Consider the following 22,837-nt stretch of genomic DNA (forward strand, 5'->3'; position numbering starts at 1 on the left):
GTCTGCTCTGAGAGTCTTTCGACCTGTGATTGGCAGAGAGTGTCCATCGAGTCCATCTGTCCTATGACCAGAGTCACTGAAAGGCAACCCTGACTGCCTACAGACTGGCATGGTCTAAACTCAAGCCGGGGATACACACTTGGTCTTATTCATGTTCTTAGAAATGCAAGAGAAAACCTGTGTTCCTGGGAAGGGTTCTCTAATTTTCTCTGGTAATTGTTTTCCTCTTCAGTCCAGGACAATGTAATTAGGTAAGCCTACAAGCCGGCAACTCTTCCTCGGTCGGAGGGAGAGCCTTCACGGTTCTGTGCTGGAAGGGACTCTGCTTATGAGGCTTTCCCACATCACTACACTCCTCTATTTTCCTTTCTTTCTTTCTTTTTTTTTTTCAAGACAGGGTTTCTCTGTGTAGCTTTGCTCCTTTCCTGGAACTCACTCTTGAGTCCAGGCTGGCCTCGAACTCACAGAGATCCGCCTGTCTCTGCCTCCCAAGTGCTGGGATGAAAGGCGTGCGCCACCACCGCCGGCATACTCCTGTATTTTAATTGATTCATTTCATTAGGTATTTTGAATAAAAGTGTACCCTTCCTCTTCTGTCACGGTGAACACTCAAAATTACATTTATAAAAAAATTAGCTTTACATCAACATCTATTAAGAGCAAAATTCGGGGCCAAAGCTATTGATCAAATTCCACTTAAATAGAGGATATTAAGTAAATTAGTTGAGCTGATTAAAAACACCTTCATCAAAGTAGAACATCGGTGCCAACAATATAAAGAGCTGAATGATCGATTTTGCTTTTTATAAAAACAGAATATAGTCCATTAGCAGGGAAGCGAAATGATCCCTCCTCCTTCACTTTGGGCACAGTAAGGGGAGTGAGTGCTCTTCTGCTGGGGATGGGGAAGGAAGGCAGAAAGGAGGCCCTGAGGTCAGAACCCCAGAGGAGGAGGAGGAGGAGGGCGCGGTCCAGCTGGGCGGCAGGACCACCTCCATCCGCCGCTGCTGCGAGCGCACACTGGGGCGCTCCCGCTCCCGGCCGCCAGAGGGCGCAGCCCGAGCCGGCGCGGCGCCGGGAAGGAGGAGGGGAGCGCGAGAAGGGTCAGGCGCGCAGGGCGTCCGCGCAGCTCGGCTCCGGGAAGGGCGCGCAGCCTCCGCCGCCGGGATGCGGCCGCCCGCGCTGCTGGCGCTGCTCAGCTGCTCCGCGGGTAAGTAGCGCGCGGCCCGGGCGCGGCGTGGGGAGGGAGCCCGGGGCTGCGGGCCGCCCCCGCGCAGTTCCGGCTGCCGCCCGCCCCGTCCCGCCCCGTCCCGGCCGCAGCGCCCTCTAGCGGCGCCACCCCTGGCCCGCGCCTTCTCCATCTCCGCCTTCTTCCGCCGGGGCAGGCGGGCGGGTGGGGAGGGCGCGGCCGGGTCGGGAGCCTGCGCCGCGCAACTGCAAGAAACTTTGCAAGAGGCCGCGCCGTGCCCGCCCCTGCCCGCCGCCCGCTCGACCTGCCGTGCACACCCCGCGCCCCACTATGTGCACCCCGCCCTGTGCGTCCCCAACAGCCCCGCCGTGTGCTCCGCGCGTCCCTCCGAGTGCATCCCGCGCCCCGCCGTGTTGTGCACTCCCTGCCCCACCGTTACCTACCTCGCGCCCCACCGCTTGCCGTGTGCACTCTGCGCCCCACTGTGTGAACCGCGTGCGACCCGCGGTGCGCACCCCTGCTCCTCACCTTTAGCACCCCACTCTCCAACTTGTGCCCCCCCCCCCGTTCCCCACGCTAGTCACTCATGGGCCCCACAGTGTGCACCACTTCCCCCTAGATGTGCACCCCTGCGCCCCACCTTGCGCACATCCCGCGCCCTACCGTAGTGCATTCCTGGAGGTCCCCCCCCCGCCCCCAGCATATCCCGAGTCCCGCCGTGTTCGACCCCTCCCGACCGTGTGCACTCCACTCCCCACGCCCCAGGGTGCGTACCCCACATCGCACTGTGTGCACCCGGCTCTCCACCTTGCTCACCCCCTGCGCCCCGCCCTGTGCACTCTGTTCCTCCGGCTGCGCCCTGCCACAGGCATCCCCTCCCCATGCTCAACTGAATGCACCCTGGATCCCTAGCTGTGCATGACCCATGTCCCACTAGGTGCCTCCCAAGTCCCCAGTCATGCACACTCTGTCCTGCCTCGAGTACCCCATGCGCCCCACCGTGTGTCCCTTGCAACCCCACCCAACTTTACACAACCTTCATCCAGCCGTTAGCACACCCCGTGCCCCAAGGTGCCTACTGTGCCCCTTGCGCCCCGCCCCCCATCCTGTACCCTCAGCCCTTGCCATCTCCTGGAACTCCTCCACCACCCGCACCCCCAGGAACCTACAAACTTGACCCGTCTTCTTCTTAAGGCAGTTGGGCGAGGAGGGGAGGAAGGCCAGGGGGCCCTGCTGATCCGGGTGGATTCCCAGGGAAAATCAGAGAACTGGTCTCAGGCAGTCCCGTTGCCCAATCCTTTCTTTCCTGGAGGCGTTTCCTCCCCCTGTTAGCTAAGATGTGAGAAAAAGTTAAAAAGTCACTGTGAATGACTTTTTATGATATTTGTTCAAGTTTGAAAGCCTGGGTAAGAAAAAGGACTCTTTCAGCTTGTCATTATAATAGTTTCTCTAACCCTGACTTGCCTATGTTTCCTGTCTCTGAAAAGGCAGAATTTCAGATTTTTAGAAATGGCGTAATAGTGCAGTTTAGGGAAAGACTTAGTCCCCCAGAGCCCTGACAGCTCGTTTTTATTTAGATTTATGCTTTCCGAAGAGGGACATTTTTGTTTTACTTCTGAATACCCCTGGCATTTCTTCAGGTGCTCACTAAGTGTGAGAAAATTGAGCTAGATTAACTCGTAATTAATTGTTCACTCACATGATTAATTTGGCAGCGCTGTAATTTAAAATGTTAGGGCACCTTGGACCTAGAAGGTGGCAATTGATCATGGGGAATCTGGCCAGAGATCATTGGTTGAAGAAGGTGTCTCGGAGCCCGAGGAGAAGGGCAGGCAAGAGGGTGGGGATCCGGTGGCTGAGGCTGCCTATTGCCTGGAGGGTTTACAGCTAACCAAATGGGTGGGTGGTGTCTGAAATTAGCATTCTATTTGTAGCATTGCCTTTAATAGTAATATTTGTATATCACAGATGCAGTTTATAGGCTGAAAGCTACATTGGTTATTTTTGTATCTACCTTTTAATACCCTTAAGGGGATATTTGATTAGATAATACAGGAAAGGACACCTAGAATGAACTAAAATGTCAACACATTTTTAGAGATGCCTCTGAACCTCATGAAGTTGTTAGAGATAAGCACAATAAATGAGATATAAAGTTCCTTAAAAGGTTCCCGTGAGAGACTGGAGAGATGGCCCAGCGGTTAGAGCACTGGCTGCTCCTGCAGAGGACCTGGGTTCAGTTCCCAGCACCCTCATGGCAGCTCACAACCATCTGTAACTCCAGTTCCTGGGGTTCTGATGCCCTTTTCTGGCCTTCATGAGTACCAGGCACTCATGCGGCACGCATACAAACTGCATGCAGGCAAATTATTCATATGCTTGTAACAAAAATAAACTGAACAAATTCCAAGTCCCCGTGAGACTCTTGGGTCTTGTGACTGGCTTCTGTGAGCTAGTGCAGGAGCGAGGCTTCTTTCCTTCAGGCCCGGTGTTTAGTGTTCTAACTTTGATATAAGGGGAGGGACAGTGAAATGTCTGAAGATGTGCCCCCCCCCCTTAGAATTCTGTTGGAAGAGAAAATGTGCCAAGAGCTCTGAGTCATGGAATAATTTTGATAGTTTACAAGTACCATACCCCTCCCCGCCCTTTTTTGTTTTTGGAGACAGGGTTTCTCTGTGTAGCCTTGGCTGTCCTGGAACTCCCTAGACCAGGCTGGCCTCGATCTCACAGAGATCCACGTGCCTCTGCCTCCCGAGTGCTGGGATTAAAAGCGTGCACCACCACTGCTCAGTTTACATACATTCTTTTAGGAGTGGCCTGACTGGGCAGTTTCTTCACACACTACCACATTTTTTTTTTTTTTCATTTTGAGGGAAGTCAATATAGAAATTTTATTTTAAACCTGTGTGTATGCAGACAGAATTCATGGTGGATTCAGTTCTAGTGTCTGGAATGAGTTCCAGAGTGGGATTTACAGCCTCTTGGTCGCCATTCATTAGCTGTATGGCTTTGAGTGGCTTCATTGTTTTATATAGAACTCGAGGCATGGACTTGATAGACCCCTGGAAATTTTGCTGTCTCATACAGTTTTAACACACTGAATCCATCATGGAAGAGACCACTGTCTACCTTGCAGCCTTTGCCTCTCCTTTTCCCAGCCAGACTTATTTGGATTATATGGGTTTAAAAGGATGGGTGGAGGGGTAATGGAGATAATGTCATTAGAAGATATTTTTAGGTGGCTCTTGCAAATTGGGGTGACCAAGGAGATATCTGTAAGGATTATGGGGAAGCTCATTGAAAGTGGCTGGTGCAGCCAGGAAATAGACCTTTGGGGCTTTGTTCATCGTCCTTTTCCTTGAGTTGAGGGGATCTGGTGCCTGAAACTCTGAAGGTCACATTGTGACCATGAGTTGACCTTGAAAATGGAAAGAAAGTAGAGGGAAGGAAACAGCCTGGGTACCAGACGGATGCGGAATGCCACACCAGCCCTGTCTGTCACCTAGTTGCAGCCTTGGATAGCAGGAGATTATATGCAGCCAAACCCAATCTTAATTGATACCTCTGTGGAGAAGATGATTTGAACCAATGGTGAAATAATAGCTATTAGCTTTATCTTTCACATCCCTGTCTGTTCTCTGAGTGAGCCAAGATTGGATTTCTTAGCACCTGCCAAATTGGGATGATTTTTTTTCTTTCTTCTGAGCCAAGTCTTGCTCAGATTCTTTTCATTACGGTGAGTCAGAAATTTTCAGACAGAAAGAGTCAAACCTAACTCCGAGTTGTTTTTGTGTGGGTTTTTTTTTTTTTAAATTTTGCAAATTCCCCTTTGTTTCTCAAGTCACTTGTAGATATTGCGGACAGTGGCTGTAATTCTCCAGATAGATTTGTTGTCCTTTGAGACCCACCCCTAGCAAGCTGGCATAATCTGCTTGGTCATGCTTGGTCTGCTAGCTCAGTCCAACCCTGTAATACCATGACTTCAAAGTTCTTCCCCAAGCCCCCAAGGCAGCCACGTTCAGTGGAGGAACACGGTTGAATTGCTAGATAGAGCTGATTTCAAAATCATTAAAAAGACCATTAAATACAGAAAGACTATTTGGAGTGTCATTATTCAAAGGTAAATTTTGAGGACTTACTGTGTGTTGGGTGCTGAGATGTCCCAGGAACAAGGCTGAGCCAACTCCACCCTTCTGGAGATGGTAGGGGGGAAGGCAGCGTTCAGTAATTAAGCCAGAAACTAATTGCATCCTGCTAAGTTCCGGACGCTTTGAGAACATGTCGTAGGGAAGTCTCGGCCTTCTATCTGCGCTGGTGCAGCAGTTTGTGGCGACAGAATGACGTGACTTGTTAGTGGTGGGAGACTTTCTGCGTCACCTGTGTGGCATCGAGAGCCAGGGATGTTGTGAAGCAGTGGTCCTCGGCCCTGCTGATGCTGCGACCCTTTAGTTCCTCATGTTGTGATGACCCCCCCCCCCCACACCACCATAAAATCATTTCGTTGCTCCTTCATAGCTGTGATTTGCTACTGTGACGAATCGTCATGTAAATATCACATGTTTTCTGATGGTCCCGGGCGATGCCTGCCTGTGGAGGGGCTTTTGACCCGGGGGGTCGAGACCCACAGGTTGAGAACTGCTGTTGTTGTGCCCAGATCGTGACCCCCAGAGAGACCACCAAAGACGAGCATGCCGGAATGCAAAAGCAAGGTTTAATTCTGGATATCCAAAAGCAATACAAGCCTAGGCAGGGACTTCGTCCAATACATCCAACGCAGTGGAGGCTGGAGGAAGCGCCCACCTGTCTGCAAGCTCAGTTTTTAAAGGGAAAAGTCACAGGGTTACATCATTTAGGGGTGCTAGTACAGGTACAATTCTGATTGGCTTGTGTCTAGGAATTCCAGAAATCACAATTCAGTTTTCCTTCTAAGGAAGTAGTTGCCCACCACCATTTTTCATTGGCTGCCCCCAGATGGGGGCATCTGGTGATTACACAGTCACTATGGAAACTAGGGTTGGGACATTCTATGGTCAAGCAGTTGCCTAGGGGGCCAGGGAGAGGACATTCCATAGTCCGGCAGCCATTACCTCCTGACTACCTTGTGACTCTGTACTTTTACACTTCCTGGTTTCTGGAATCTGAACTGACTGGTCTCAGTAACTTCTGGCCTGTTCTCAAAAGGAGAAATCTTAGGCCTTAATTTTAGGGTGAAAGCATTTTGGTCTTATTTCTAAGATGGCTCATTTTGGTCTCACACTGTTAGGAGGCCTCCTACAAGGCACAGGACAGCTCTGCCCTGCCATCATCGGACAGTTTAGTTATTGGCCTCCAAACGTCAATAGTGCTGAGGTTTGAGAAACCTTCAGATGACTGAAGGCTTCCTGGAGGAAGTGGTCCCGCCGTAAGCTCCGCCCGGAAGGGGAAGGAGAAACCAGGAAACTGAAGGGACAGAAAGCGTGGGGTGGAGGGTTCAAGTGGAGAGTGTGAAGGGTGGCGGGACGTTCGGGGCCGGGTGAGGGGGGCCCTGCAGACCAGGTCGCTGACTGGGGGGGGGGGCCTTGATGAAGGGCTGTTCTGTGAGACAGGGATTAGAGGGCTCGTGTGGACGTGGGGTGTGGTAAGCGGAGAGCAGCGGAACGACCACAGGGGTCGGAAGAGACCATCATGAAACCCACATTACTTTGTATGGTAGTTTTAAAAACTTTTTTTTTTTTTTAAATAAGAAGCTTCCAGACTCCATGATTGGTTGGGGTCGTGGGCTGAGAGGATTGGGGTCAGAATGAGTCACTTAGAAATTTGGGTCGTTTCCTGTTTTATTTATTTATTTATTTTTTCACCTGGAGACTTCGGACTGGTGAGATGTCTCAATGGTTAGAGCACTTGCTGTTCTTCCAGACGGCCAGAGTGCAGTTCCCAGATCCATGTCAGCCAGTTTACTACTGTCGGTAACCCCAGCCGCTGGGTTCTGAAGTTCTCTCCTGGCCTCTTCAGGCATCTGCACACACACACACACACACACACACACACACACACACACACACACTTAAAAAAAAATCCAGCGCCTTTGTGCAAGATAGGCATGTGCCGGACCACTGAGCTACACCCATGCTCTGAAATACCAGTTTCTGTAAGAAACCGGCCAGAAGATAGTGTCTGGGTTCTGATAGAGGCACTTAGAGGAGGGGCAGAATTAAAAGAATTTTTTATTGTGGCTAAATATGTATAATAGAAAATTCATTAAGTATAAGTTGAGGTATACAGTCATGACTCGACTTTTAATTTTGAGGGGGCAGGGAGGGTGATGATTTCTGGACAAGTTGAGTTTAGGGTGCAGGTCAATTGTTCAGATGAACAGTTAGAAATTTGGGTCAGGAAGCCAGGCAGTGGTGGTGTACGCCTTTAATCCCAGCACTCTCGAGGCAGAGGCAGATGAATCTCTGTGTTCGAGACCAGCCTGGTCAGAACAGAGCGAGATTCAGGACAGTCACAAAAACTACACAGAGAAACCCTGTCTAGAAAAACCAAAAAAAAAAAGAAAAAAAAGAAAAAAAGAAATCTGGATCAGAGCAGGGTGTGGTGGTGCACACCTTTAATCCCAACACTCTGGAAGCAGAGGCAGGCGGATCTCTGAGTTCCAGGCCAGCCATGGCTGTTACATAGAGAAACCCTGTCTTGAACAAACAAATAACAACAACAAAAATAAAGAAAGAAAGAAATAAAGAATTTTGGGTCAGGAGCTCAGAGGAGCTCCCCTACTGAGGAGGAACTTGGGGGTGGTTTTCGGAGGTGGCATTCTGAGCAGTTTTTTGTTTCTGTTTTTTACTTTTTTAAGGGAGAAAGGCTGGACAAAAGAATTCATTTGTGCTTTGCCCCCAGTGTATGCATTTTGACTTTTGGGGAAGAAAGCGTCTTTGCGAATGTGAAACGGAGGGTTTAGGGAAGAGAGCAGCAGTCTCATTAGAGAGGATTTGCATATATCAGCTACGACAGCACCGTTTTCTCCGGGGTGTGTGTGTGTGTGTGTGTGTGTGTGTGTGTGTGTGATTTATCTTCAGCTCTAATAGAATTCGCCAGGAAAGGGAAAAGGTGATCTACTGCTGTTTGCGTTGGTGCATGCTGGGAAAAGCTCAAGGCTTCTCATACTTCTCTCGAATTTATCTTCTGCCGATCCTTGAGGGCGGCTGTGCACGAGTTTGTATATCGCTTATGAAGTGAAGGAAGAGAAGGATTTGAAAAGGACAAGGTCATTATGGAAATAGCCCATGTAGTTCCCTTGAGTTCTTGGGTAGCTAGCTGTCTGTCCCGGTGCGTGTCAGGCTTTAGTGTACATGATAGTCCCAGCAACATTTCCAAACGCCTAAATTTGTTAACATGTAGATTCCAGGTAACTTAGTCTGTATGGTATAGCAATATACGGGAGGCTGGGCTGAAACAAGACTGTTTAGTTCACGGCTCTCGAAGCTGAACATGGGTGGTGGATGGTAGGATGTGGCAAGAACGGATGCAGGCATGTAGGGAAGAGGCAGGTGGGGTAGCCTGTTACATTACAACCCAGATCCAGTACCTGGAAGCCTAGGCTGCTCCTGAGTGAGCGGTAATTCCCCCTCCTTAGGTGAGTGCCTCGTGACTGACTGACCATCATCTCTCCCCAGGCCCCACCAGCCTCCAGTGCTTACCGACTGGACACACTAGTAGTTTTATGTCAACCTGACAGCAGCTGGGTCATTTGGGAGGAGGGGACCTCGGTTGAGAAAATGCCCCCACCAGATGGGCCCGTGAGCAAGCCTGAGGGCCGTTTCCTTGACTGGCGCTGGATGTGGGAGGCCAGATCACTGTGAGTGGTGTCACCCTGTGAGTGGTGTCACCCTGGGCGCGGTAACAAAGCAGGCCGAGCAAGCCACGAGGAGCAAGCCAGTAAGCAGTGTTCCTCCATGGCCTCCGCCATCAGTTCCTGTCCCTCGGGTCCTGCCATGGCTTTCCTGGTTGACGGACGACAAGCTGGGAGGAAAGGACACCCTTTCCTCCCCAAGTTGCTTTTGGTCATGCTGTTTTATCAGAGCAGTAGAAACCTAAGTAGGGCAACAGCTAAACCTCCAGTGCATCCCTTCGAGGCCAGCCTTCTCCAAACCTCCCTTCCAGGGAGGTGGTTTCCTTGACCTCTATTTCAAATGAGGCTCGTGGATGTGTGTGTTTTTTTTTTTTTTTTTGTTTTGTTTTTTTGTTTTTGTTTTTTCGAGACAGGGTTTCTCTGTGTAGCTTTGCACCTTTCCTGGGACTCACTTGGTAGCCCAGGCTGGCCTCAAACTCACAGAGATCAGCCTGGCTCTGCTTCCCGAGTGCTGGGATTAAAGGCGTGCGCCACCACCGCCCGGCTGTGGATGTGTATTTTTAACAAGGGGCCCAGGTTACCTGTGTGCACAGCCAGGTGTGGGAACTCCTTCTGGTCCACCCTAGCCTCGGGTACCACCTGTGACCATCACTGGGTGATTTTCATGAACATCCATAACACGTAGAGGCGTCTCTGAACTGCCCTGCCTTGAAGATGAGCTGTGTGATGGTTACGGAACAGAACCCCAGCTCGCCTCCGGCAAGGGGGCTTCTCCACTTAGGGAAGGAAGTAGGAACTCCAGAAGGTAGACCAAGAAGTCTTTCACTGCTTCCAGCATAATGTTCTAGTTGGCTTGCTGTTGCTACGATCAACACCATGACCAGAAGCAAGTTGGGGAGGAGAGCGTTCGCCTCACAGGTTATCATCCATTATGAACAGAGTCAGGGCAGGAACCCAAGGCAGGAAATGAAGCAGACGCCATGGAGGGGTGCTGCTTACAGACTTGCTCTCCACGGCTTGCTCAGCCTGCTTCCTTACACAACCCGGGACCGCCTACCCAGGGGTGGCCCCACCCACAGCGGCCTGGGCCCTCCTCCCGCAATCATTAATCAAGGAAATGCCCCACACGCTGAGCTGAGGGAGGCATTTTCTCAGTTGAGGTTCCCTCTTCCCCGGGCGGCTCCAGCTTGTGCCGAGTTGGCAAAAATCTAACCAGCGTTTATAAATGGACAGATTTTCATGTCCTTCTGAAGGGACTCTCACGGTTTTAAGAAGAACTGGAGCAGTGAGTTGTTCTAGCAAAGACTTTTAGTGCAGACACAAGGCAGTCGGTAGGCTTGGACTGTCTCAGACTGTAGGCCGCACGGACTGAGAGGTGCTGGTGCGGACTGTCGGAATCTGCTGTTTCCTGCCATGGACCAGCTGCCCAACAGGTCATCGTGCGTTGTGTATTTGTGAAGTAGGCCAGGCAGTTATCGTTCAACAGTGTGATTGCAGCGTGAAGGGCTTTTTACAAAGCACTCCTTGCCTTGTGTTTGGATATTTGCTCTGAGTTCCACTTCAGCGTGTTTTGGAGAGGGCCGTGTGAGCAGGGAGGTTTTTGGACTCTGTTTCAGACCGTGGCGTGTCCTTATAAAGCTAGGTTTTGAATCTCTCCTCCAAACGGTTGGAGTTGAAATTTTCAGTTTTTTTTTTTTCCATCTTGAGTGACTTCTTTGAAGATGTAAACCAGGGAAGGACATTCTCTTTCTTTGTAAATGTATGTGGTCATTCCCGTTTCTGTCCCATGTGCTGTTCTTGTAAATACAGTTCTCTTCCAGCCCCCAGGGCCCCTGGGCCAGGCTGTCTTTCAGCCTGGTGTCATGCCAAGCAGTGCCGGGTGGGGGCTGAGGTCTTTTCTACGACCACTCCTTTCTCTACAAATTTCTCTCAAAGGGTACTCGAGAGGTGGCCTAGGTGGCTCAGTGGTTAAAGGCACCAACTGTCCTTGCAGAGGACCTGGGTTCAAGTCCCAGCAACCACGTCCAGAGGCCCATAATTGCCTGTAACATCAACTTAAGGGAGTTGATGCCCTTTTTGGGTCTTCTTGGGCGCGCGCGCGTGCGTGCGTGCGTGCGTGCGTGCGTGCGTGCGTGTGTGTGTGTGTGTGTGTGTGTGTGTGTGTGTTTTCCAGGGGTTGGAAGGGCCCAGGTTCTTAGCCACAGGTACAGTACCGAGTGAGGAGCAGGCTTGTGGTGTCTGTCTCCTTGCACTAAGGCCCCAGCAGTGCTGGGCTCCCTGACTTCATTCTGTGCGCTGTTCCATGCGGGGAAAGAGAGAGAGCTGCTTTTGGAATCATGTACTTAATTTGTTCAGCGTCCAGGAGCTGGCTCACCTCATATCTGCTCAGCCCATGGCCGATTCTTCCTGCCAAGTCCTGAAGGTGGAGTCGTGTGTTCTGTTCTTCTGCACAGCCTCCCTGCCCACCCCCCCACCCCCCACCCCCCCACCCCGCTCCCCCCAGCCACCTGCATGTCTGCCTCTCAGGCTGAGGCTTCTGTCCCTCTGCCGGACAGCCTGAGGTGCTGGCTTGCAGTTCCCCCACCCCACTGAGGCCCCGCTATGTTCATTCACCAGTAGCTTCCCAGCTGGCGTGTGTGTGTGTGTGTGTGTGTGTGTGTGTGTGTGTGTGTGTGTGTGCGCCCATTTTTATCCCCCTGTATGTCGTTCACTTCACTGTCTCAGAAGTCTATCTAGGAAAACCACCTCCATATTGCATTCCCTTCCTCAAGATGCTTTCATGCCCAAGGTGGGAAAAAACTAGGTTCTTAAGGAACCCCTTCATTATGTCTATCTACCCCGTAACTCCTGCCTTCCCGGGTGTTCCCACCAGCAACTTCTCTTTCCGGGTGTGTGTGTGTGTGTGTGTCACTAACCCCCAGGTGTCCCCGCTCCATCAACTCTGCCCACCCCAGTCATCCTCCCAGGGGTCTGTGCCTTGGCCACTCCCTTAAGCCACGTGTCCCCTCCCCAGCTAACACGGACTCACCCCCTCCATGTGTTTCCACCTCAGTCACTCCAAGTTCCTAACCCAGTCATTCCCCTGCATAGGTGATTCCTCCCGGTCACCAGGGGTCCCCAACATAGGCACTTCCTCCTACCCGGCACCCCCTCTCACAATATCGTTTCAGCTGTTGTCACCCCTTCCCTTAGGCGTCCACGCCCTTGTCACCCCCTCCCTCAGGTGTCCCTGCCCAGCCTCTCTCCTACACTTTATATTATCCCTTGGGTGTCCAAGCCCTAGGCATCCTGGCCTGTTCAGTGAGTGTGTGGGAAGTCTGTTTCTGGGCCTCCTTGGTACCTCACCGCAAGCCCTCTGGGCATGGAATCTAGGGGTGCAGAGAGCCAGCTCCAAGCCCCTTGACTGTTGATGGACTGGCCCCTCTGGGGGGCGGGGCTCCCTCTTCAGCATCACCGGGTGCTGGTTCGGGCAGACCGACAGACGGAAGTCTGAGCGAGTGAGGTCGGAGAAGATGGCTGCTGACCCCCGCGACATGTTGCACCCCCCCTCCCCCAAGGCCTCCGTCACTCATGGGCGGGGTCTGTGCTGGCCCCAGTGTGGAGGGGTATATGCCCTTCACCCTTTGGGTTGGCTGGAGCTGCTTCTTGGTGGGTCGTCAACTGCTGGGGGGGTGCCATGTCTGTCCAGGGAGGATGAGGAAGAAAGAGGAGGCCTTGCTCCGGGCCGAGTCTGCTCAACTGTGGGCGTTGGCGTTTGCCTCTCTCCCCTCAGCTGAAGTGGGTTACCTTCAAAGCGTTCATTAGAAGGGAGCAAATTGGCCTTGAGCTGTGGTCCTGGAGTGGAAGGCCCCCTCCTGGGACCTGCAGTGAAATTCAGAAGAGCACGGGGGAGGCAGGGCCATCCCCTGGAGGCTGCCAAGGGAAAGGGAACCTTTGCTAAGTAGGTCACAGGCAAGCAAGCCAGCCCCAAGGCTTTCTTCCCACGGGGCCTGAGAGGAAACACCCCGCCCCCCATGTTGGTGATTGTATCAGATTTTATGCACCCTCCTGGCCTTTGGGCAGGACTTGCACCCACCTGACAGACAGATGGACAGTCTGCATCGTCTTGATCAGCAACATAACCTTCACCGTTGCCTGAGCTTTTTGTGCGTGTTGTTTTGGAGACGGAGTCTGTGGAGCCTGAGCTGACCTTTAACTCCTGACCCTCCTGCCTCCCTCTCCTGAGCGCTGGGATTACAGGGGTGCGCCAGCCTGGGTAGCTTACCCGAGCTTTTCTCTGTGCCACGCTGGGCCCTGAAGGCTTCACTGTCGTCTCCTCAGTCCTCAGCTCCTCCGGAGGTGGAGAGAGCCGGATGCAGAGCGTGGATCCTGTGGTTTTCGGTTTTGTTTGGTTTCTCTGATGGACGTTTCTGGAAGACTGGGAACTAGGAGGCACAAGTGTGTTGGATGCTTGGAGGCAGCGTCTTCCACCCATCCGCAGGAACCAGGAAAGCCCGGGGATGCGTGCTGCACACACTGCGGTAGCGCCTTCAGGCTTCTTAAGCACCAGGGCTTCATCTAGCCCATATAACTGCATCCCGGGCTACTTGTAAAAAAATCTCCATTTATCTTTCCGTTACAGGTGTGCTCACACATTCGTTGGAGTGAATTATTTAAAGTTTTCGTGAAGAAGGCCTGCCCCGATTTGCACTTTAAATATGGTCCCCCGTCTCAGTTCACCAGAATTCACGTTGAAAAGAGAAAAGAGAAAATGACTCTTAAACAGCAGTTTGGCACGTAAAAGCATGGTTTGCCTTGGAATATTTCTCCAGCTTCACATTAAGGCACTAACACCAAATTTTCAGAAATGCTTTCCCGTGCCAAACCTAGAAATCAGCATGAAATGAAGCAGTGATTATTGAGCCCCAGGTGGTCATTCCTGGGTGCCCCTTGGGCCAGGAGGATATGGACTGGACAGAAAGAACCCTCCTCCCCTCTTCCCTCACCTCCTTCTCCCTCTCCTGTTCCCCTCCCCCCTCTGAAGTTGCCAGACCTTAATATTAAAATCGAAATGAAGTCAACCATGAACACTAAAAATAAAGGACGTCTCCTGTAGATAGCGAAGCCTGGGCGGCAACTTCAGGAACTCCGAGCAAACACAGCCCGTTCCACACGCAGTGCCCAAGCCTCGTCATCTTACACTGTGAATTATTCAGTCTCTGTTTATATTTATATTTCATATATTCTGCTTGCTCCTCTGATTAGCATACCCCAACTCTGCCAAAATGCCAAAATTAAAAAAAAAAAAAAAGGAAATACAAAAGCAAACGGTGACCTGTCTCCTCCCACTTTGGGGAAATGAAAGCCTTGGTTCTATTAATATCGAGACCTAATTTAAGACAAAAAATAGTTTAAGATTTTCACACGTTAGCTACTGAGAGGCGGCCTTTGCTTTGGTAATACGAAGTTAATATTTGTGAGAATGACTGAAATAAGTGGACAACTGTTCTAAGCCGTATTCACCCCGTTTTCTCTTTTACCCCACTTACACCTACCTCTCTTTCATCCTCCTTCCCCAAGAAACCTGGGTTTTGTTGGGAGGGACTCTGCAGGTGACTCATCACTTTATGCTTTTGATTTATTATGTGCCCATAAAATACACTGGGTGCCTTCATGACTTTGTGTGTTCGATTTAGATTATAGAAAAATGTCAGGATGAGAGGGGGCTGGAAAACGATGGACATCCTTACCATGTTGCTTTAAATATTATGTCATCTCTGCGGTGGGAAAAAGAGATTTTAGTTTCACAGTGGAGTGATGGAGACGATGACAGACTTTTTATTTTTAAAGGATTTTTTAAAAAAAGTCTAGATCTGTGTATTTCGGGAGAGATAGAAGTCACATTATGCCTTGTCTGCATGAAGGCCTGGTGTCCCCATCTCAGCAGGCGGGATCTGCGGGGCTCGCTTGGCTTATGGGTGGTATCTTCCTGGAGGAGCGGGTCTCCTTTAAACAGTGACACCGGCAATTAGTAGCTGCTTTTTGAAAAGGCGAGGCTCCGCATTGGTGCCTCCTAGAACCAGTGCGGGGGCGGGGGTAGGGGGTGGGGGGGCAGGGGGGCGGGGAAAGGGGCCTTCCAGGCCGGGCCGTGGTGGTGGCACACGCCGTTAATCCCAATCCCAGCACTTGGGAGGCAGAGGCAGGTGGGTCTTTGTGAGTTCGAGGCCAGCCTGGTCTACAGAGCGAGATCCAGGAAAGGTGCAAAGGTACACAGAGAAACCTTGTCTCGAAAAGAAAAGAAAAAAAAAGAAAAGAAAGGGGGGTTTCCACAGTCTGCTCTTCCCTCTCAAGTCACCGACGTAACCCCATGAGTCTTAGCCCACCCACCGGCTTTGCAGGCAAGTCAGATGAAAGAAAATTCCAGGTGTTAAATGATGCCACTGGACCTCTTACATGAGAAAGTGACTTTATTTAATAACGGAGGAAATGATAACCAAGAGACCGTTGATTATCTAGGTTAGAAATAAACACTGATTGGAAGGAGTGTTTTCCTTCCAGTGCTGGGGTTGGGCGAGTTGTGCATGTTAGACAAATGTCCTGCTGCTGAGCCATATCCTCAGCAAGCTGCATCTTTGAATGGAAAACTACATTGACTTTGTTAGTGGAATGTGAGGCCCATGCTGCTCGCCACACAGCTGAAAACCCAGGAAACAGAAATTCATAGAAGGAAACAGGCTCGTTCAGAGGTAACTCTCAATCTCAGATGTCCGTCTCTAGGTGTTTAAGGGGCAGAGAGCTTTTATGGGATTCAAAGGGGAGTTATGAACAGACAGGGGGCAAGAGAGCCCGTGTGCTGGCCAGTGTCTTGTGTCTTCTGTCTTCTTTGGCAGGGGGAACCTCACCAGGGACTGTTCTCTGTTCTGATCAGCCAGAACGTGAGGAATGGCTTTTCTTCCTTCCCTAAAAGGATTAGGAAGAGGGAAGGTAAAAAGAAGAAGAGGAACACTGGATTTCTTTTTAATTTTAAAGATTATTTTGTTTTATGTGTAGGAGTGTTTGCCTTCATGTGTGTATATGCTCCGTGTGTGTGCAGTGTCTGCAGGGGCCAGAAGAGGGCATCGGATCCCCCTGGAAACTGGAGTTACAGATGATTGTAAGCTGCCAAGTGGGTGCTGGGAATTCAACCTGGGTCTCTGCAAGAACAGCCAGTGCTAAGCCATCTCTCCACCTCTCCCACACTATCCGTTTGTCCGTCCATCCATCATCTATCTATCTATCATCTATCTATCATCCATCCATCATCATATCTATCTATCTATCTATCATCTATCATTCATCCATCATCTATCTATCTATCTATCTATCTATCTATCTATCTATCTATCTATCATCCATCCATCCATCCATCCAGGATCTCCCTATGTAGCCCTGGCTGGCCTAGAACTCTCTGTATAGATCATATTGACCTTGATCTTGCAGAGATCTGCTCTTGAGTGCTGAGATTAAGGGTGTATGCCGTCATACCCCCAGCAACGGACAGTTTTAAATGAACTGCTGGAGCCTGACCACAGTTTTTCTAGTCTATAAGTCCTCAGCATGTTCAGTTCCTCGAGTCCTATGGTGCCAAGCGATGCTAACATGTGACCATGCCTGATGGTTATTTGTTTCTTCAGTGATATTAGAGGTTAGACCCATAACCTTGTAGATGCAAAGCACTTACCCGCCATGGTGCTGTACTCCCAGCATCTACAGCTACTAAATAATTCTGCTTTGGGTATCTCTTCTCCTTGAGGGTTTGATGAATTAAAATATTTAATTTTCTTTTAATTATGTATATGTACATTTAAAATATGTCTGTGTGTGGGTTTGTGCATACGTGAGTGCAGGTGCCAGTGGCGACCAGAAGAGGGCGTCAGATCCCTGGAAGCTGGAGTAACATGTGGTTGTGAGCGACCTGACATGCATGCTGGGAACCATGTCCTCTTTAAGAACAGGAAATGCTCTTACCTGGTAACCCATCTCTCCAGTCTCAGAGTCTCTTGGGAGCAAATGAAATAAGACAAACCCAAAATATTAAGTACCCAGAAATAGGATTTAAATGGTATTTGGGTTAAATCTCTGCTTTATTAACAATTTGGGCCTTGACTCACATGCACGTGTGTGCGTGCGTGAGTGCATGCATGTGTGTGTGTGTGTGTGTGTGTGTGTGTGTGTGTGTGTGTCTGGTGGCTTGAATAAAATGTCCCCTATAGTCTCAGGCATTTGGTCCCGTGTTGGTGGCGCTGTTTGAGAGGCTTAGGAGGTGTGGCCTTGCTGGAGGAAGTATGTCACTAGAGGTGGGCTTCAGGAGTCTTCAGTCTCTCACCGTTTGAATTCCTGTCTGCCTGCGGTTCATGACGTGAGTCCTCAGCATCCTGCTCCGGCCACCGTGGGTGCTCATCCTCCATGCTGGACTCTCCTCCGTCTGGAACCATAAGCCCCAAACAAACCTTTTTGTACGTTGCCGTGGTCACAGCATTTTATCAGAGCAAGAGGAGAATAACTAACACTGTGTGCCAGTATGTGTGTGGGAAGGTGCATGTATGTGTGTAAGCGTGAATAGATCACATCGTGGTGAAAATAATTGGGAGTGGGCAGTGATCTCTCTTCTACTGGATTAGATAGGCGGTGCCTGGTAAGGTAGCCTCTCACTACATACATGCATACATACATACATACATACATACATGCATACATACATGCATACATACATACATACATGCATGATTCCCAGCATGCATGCCAGGTGGCTCACAACCACCTGTCACTCCAGCTTCAAGGGATCTGACGCCCTCTCCTGGTCCCCACTGGCACCTGCACTCACGTATGCACAAACCCACACACAGACACAAACAGATACGCATAATTAAAAGAAAATTAAATATTTTAATTAATTAATCAAGCCCTCATGGAGAAGAGATACCAAAACCAGAACCATTTAGTAAATGTAGATGCTGGGGTTACAGCCCCGTGGGGAGACCCCACGGCCAACAATGAAGACATTGACTCATTCAGTGTTGCTGAGCTAGGTCGGCGTGCTGTTTGTTAGTCAGTACGGTTATATTCCTGTCTGTGTGGAGTTTGTAATCAGAGCCTATTAGGAAGGGTTCCCAAATAAGTATTTCCAGTTGGCGCTGAGTTCTGTATGAATGGTGGGCTGGGTGGGGCACTGGGGCGGGTGTACCGAGTGCGCAGGCGCAGGACCGCGCTCGCTGTCTGCCCTAATCCACATTCCACACATTGCGGCTCCCTTGGCTTGCGCTTCCGTTTCAACTCTGCCTTCTGAAATGTCATTCTGGAAGTGGAAACGATTAAACAGTGTTAGTCATTTACTTTTTAGTGTGACCGCGTCTTAGATTATTTCCTTTGAGCAAATGTTAGCGGGTGAGGTGAGGCAGTGGATGTCTGGGGACGTGGTGGGGAGGGGACGGGGTAGCTTAGAGGGATCTGAGCGGTTGGGTTGTCTCCAGCTTGTACAGTGGCATTCCCCAAGGACCCTCCAGTGATGCTTCCTAAGCTGCACTATTGTCTTGGTGTCCTAGAACACTCTATGCCGTGTGTCTGCCCTGGCGCGGTGCCCACCTCCTCTGGGGATGCTGCCGGAGGACCCGAACCACGGCCCTGCAATGCTCTTCTCTGTCTCCTTAGGAGAGACTCATTATACAGTGAATGTCTGTTTTGCCCCTTACCCTGCCTGACTCTTCGGCTCTTAGCATTTTGCTTCACATTTTCAGTGCTGTGTTATAGTCTTGTTGTTATTATTTTTAATGCTCAGCCTAAGTGTGCCCCTAAGGAGATCTTTGCCCATTTATGACTCGAACTGAGAGCGCTCAATCATTCTGAATGGAGGATGATTTTAATTCCTTCAATCTCCTGCCCTGGAATTTCAGAAGGATTCTGCATGTTCTCCTTCTGGCTTGTGAACGGTAGTGCCTGCGATTCTAACCCCACAGCCCCAACAACAGGCTCACCCCAAAGACAGTTCCGTTTCTTTGGCAGGGAAGATGGAGGTGGGAATTTGTTCTACCAGGCCGTGCATCCTCAGGAATTTTCCTTTGCTAAGAAGGTATCTAAAGCAAGAATTTGAAGAAATGTTTTTCCTACAGTTTGTGGTTGTTTATAAAGATTTTAGTGGCTCTGCTGTTTTGTTTTTTGTTTTCCTGCTTGGTAGCCCGAGCTCATTAACTTCACAGTGATGAGAAATTTCAGGTCTAACTAAGATAAAGAAAACCTGTAATACTTGTGTGTAGCAATGAAGCTGTTGAGAAAAGAGCAAAATGTATCTTGTTAAAATCGGCTTCCCCTCCCCTTATTATAAGCAGAATTGTTGAATGTGAGAAGGAACCCAGATTGCTAATTTTAATGTAAACATGTTTCTCTTTTTCCTCCTAGCTTTTGCTTTGGTGTCTGAAGAGAGAAAAGAAGAGGTCAAGCCTTCCCAGGTACTTCCTGTAGCCATCTAGTCTAAACACTCCCTGGAGGTTCTTTCAGATTTAACGAGAAATGTAAAGATTTTATCCTTAACAGTTAACATTATTTTGCTGTTGTACAGATTGAGATATTGTTGAATATCTGTTTCTGTATGTATATGTGTGTATGCAGATACTTGTGTAAGTGTTGGGAGCGTGGAGCCAGAGGTCAGCTTTGTACGTTGTTCCTCAGGCTCAGTGTGTGTGTGTGTGTGTGTGTGTGTGTGTGTGTGTGTGTGTGTGTAGTGTATTTGTGTGTTGTATGTGTGGGGGCATGTACATGTGTGTGTTTAGTTGTTTGTCCCAAATATGCATACGTGGAGGCCAGCAGAGGATGTCAGGTGTCCTGCTCTGTCACGGTCTACCTTATTCCTTTGAGGCAGGGTCTCTCCCTGAACCGGGGGCGAGGCTGGCAACCAGCAAACCTCAGCGATCCTTCTATCTCTACCCTTGACAGCTCCAAGGTTACAGGTGTGCAAACCCACACCTACATTTGTATGTAGGTCCTGGGGATTCGAACTCAGGACCTCAGGCTTGTGCACCAAGCACTCTGACCACGGAGCTGTCTCCTTCAGCCCTACCTTGCCTTTGATACAGCCTCCTTCCTTGGCCTGCGTCTTCCTGGTTAGGCCGGCTGGCCCGCCCCAGGAATCTGCCTGTCTCTGCTTCCCCAGTTCTGGGATGACAGCATTCACCACCAGACCTGGCTTTTTTATGTGGGTGCTGATTCAGGTCCCCATGCCTGCGTGACAAGCGCCTTACCAGCTGAGCTGGCTCTCCGGCTATCAGTATGGATTTTGAAGCCCTCACAGCAAGCTGTGAATACAGGTGATTGCTTTGGGTGTGTGGGGGCGCATGTGTGTTGTATGTGTGCTCACTTGTATGTGTGTGCATGTGTGTGTGTTCCTCCATCACTCTCCACTAAATAGACTGAGGCGAGGTCTCTCCCTGGACCCAGGACTCCCCTTTTCAGCTAGCCTGCCTCGTCAGCTTGCTCCAGGGGTGTTTGATTATTTCCTCCCCATGCTGCACCCCGGCTTTTCTGGTCTCTGGGGGGGGGTCTGTGCTCTACCAGCTCCCCGCTTGTACCCTGCCCACCGAGCCATATGCTCAGCCCCAGAGTGTTTTGAAAACTATGATTTAATAGTTCAGACAGACCGACTAGTTTCAGTCGTTTTTAGGAGAAAGGGTTTTGAGACAGAGAGATCTTTGAGAAGCTCTACTTGGGTAGCTTTGTTTCTCAGGGTCTCCTGCCCTGAGCTTCATCTTGCAGTCTGTGAGAGGATGCTTGTCACAGGGGCGGGGAGAGTCCAAAACCTGACTGCTGTTGCCTGGAAGATGGATCCATGTGGAAAAACATCCTGAGGACCAGATGATGGACTCCACAGGTGACCAAGCTGCTGGATTCCTTGGACGCTCAGAACCTGAAGCCAGGCTTGGGAGCTGGGCAGAGTGGGTCACACTTTTCCAAAATCTCTGAGCCTCCATTTTTGATCATTAGTGATGTTGGATAATTTCAAGTGTGTGTGTGTGTGTGTGTGTGTGTGTGTGTGTGTGTGTGTAACCACTTAAGCTTTGCATGTGCTCACTTTAACAGGTGAGCAAGAAACAATATTTAAAAACTGCGACTCGTTTTGTTATGTTAATTAAGGATCCATTGAGTCGACGTTTTACTCCATAATTGGTATAAACTCTTTTGAATAGAATATTTCTTTGATCAACAGAGCATTATCTAACTGTGCTATGGGATCCCTCCAAAGGGGAAACGATGCTAATAATTTCTTATCATGTTAGGACTCTTTAGGGCTAGTAAAAGCATTTGAACACATTTTATTTAATTTGATCTTCTCAATGACTCTGGTATTGCTAAGCAAAAAATAGATATTCCCAGTTAAACAGAGGGACTTTGGCCTGAAAGCAATTATGTGATTTTACCAAGGACAAAGGATTATTAGAAGTTCAAGTTCAAATGTTCTGAGTCCTGTGTTTTCAGCCTGTACTCCATTTTAATTATGTGTGTTTGATAGGATTGAGGTTTGCTCATAAAGAGTTTAATGTGCTATGCAAGGGTTATTAGCAGAGAATTAAAATTTTGTTTAATGAATTTAGAAATTATGCGTACTTAGAAACGATTTTTAAATTTTATTTCTATGTGTGTGAGTGTTTTGCTTATATGTATTTTCACCACATGTGCCTGCAGTGCCCGTAGAGGCCAGAAGAGGGCATCAGATACTCTGGAACTGGAGTTACAGGTGATTATGAGGTGTCATGTGGGTGCTGGGAACTGAAGCCTGGTCCTCTGCAAGAGCAGCCGGTGCTCCTAACTGCTGAGCCTCTCCTATCATTTTTATGCAAAGAACTTGCAAGCATGCCGTTTTGAATTGTCACTGTTCAGACCTTAAAGCCCAGGTGGAGGGGTTGACCTGGTCATGGCGGCGGCATGTCTGAGTTGGGAGCGGTGTGTGGGATGGATGCGCTAACACCAGATCTCCTTCTTGTCTGTCTTGTGGCTCGCAGCCTTCACAGCCAGCACGTTTTTTGATTAATGTTGATCGTCAGCGGAAGAAACTTGTGGCATCAGAGATCATAAAAACAAGCCCTGCACTTTCTTCCTTGGAAAAGCCTTTTTTTCACGGGGGAAGCGGAAGACAGGATTTTAAATGTTCTGTCAATTCCTCCATTTAGCCCACTTTTCTTTCTCGAAGGGGAAATTACTCAAGACTATTTTGGTTCTGTTTCAATCCGCCCAATTCAGCCTCTCCTTGGGTATTTTATTTTTACAGCTTACAAGTTGGGTTGTTTGAAAAAGCTAATCATTTCCCTGGCTTTTGTGTCAAGCCAGTCTGAGCTTCAGGGCTCAATGGCGAATAAGAAGATATGGGATCCGGCTTGCTCCTCTCGGATGTCGCCGAGCCGTGTGGTGGAAAGTCCGGCAGGTGTCCAGGGCTGTTGAAGGAGCCCTGGCTCTGGGTGGTTTTCATCTTCCACGTTGTTGGAGGTGACTCTGGTTGTACCTAAATGTGTGCTGTGCTGCTTGTTTTTCTAAAGACCTCCAGGCTGGTGCTGTGAGGAGGAAGGGACTGGGAAGACCCAGGCTTTAGTCCCGGTTTTGTGGCCTGTGACTCGTGAGCCCTGGGAAGTTGCTTCGTGTTTTTCTGAGAGAAATGATGGTCTTGTTTGGGAAAGGGCAACATTAGCTGGTACCCTGTGCAGTGCTGTGTCTTCAGCCAAACATTCTCTTTTCCCACGAACCACACAGCGGCAGCCGGTTCGGTGGCTTAACAAGAAGGGGCGGGGACCTCAGGCAGGGGACAGGGAGGGCTGTGGTGGGAG

General features: G+C 49.7%; 1 protein-coding gene across 1 annotated transcript in view; it reads left to right on the forward strand.

Moving 5' to 3' along the window:
* Positions 1-989: 989 nt before the first annotated feature.
* Positions 990-22,837, forward strand: part of B3glct (beta 3-glucosyltransferase) — a 95,321-nt gene continuing 73,473 nt past the window's right edge. Inside the window, exons 1-2 of the mRNA XM_028878081.2 lie at positions 990-1,210; positions 19,428-19,477. Coding sequence (XP_028733914.1) covers positions 1,168-1,210; positions 19,428-19,477 — 93 coding nt within the window. The 5' untranslated portion in view covers positions 990-1,167. The remainder of the gene's footprint in view (positions 1,211-19,427; positions 19,478-22,837) is intronic.

Source organism: Peromyscus leucopus, chromosome 23 (genome assembly GCF_004664715.2).
Source record: "Peromyscus leucopus breed LL Stock chromosome 23, UCI_PerLeu_2.1, whole genome shotgun sequence".
NCBI classification, from domain to species: Eukaryota; Metazoa; Chordata; class Mammalia; order Rodentia; family Cricetidae; genus Peromyscus; species Peromyscus leucopus.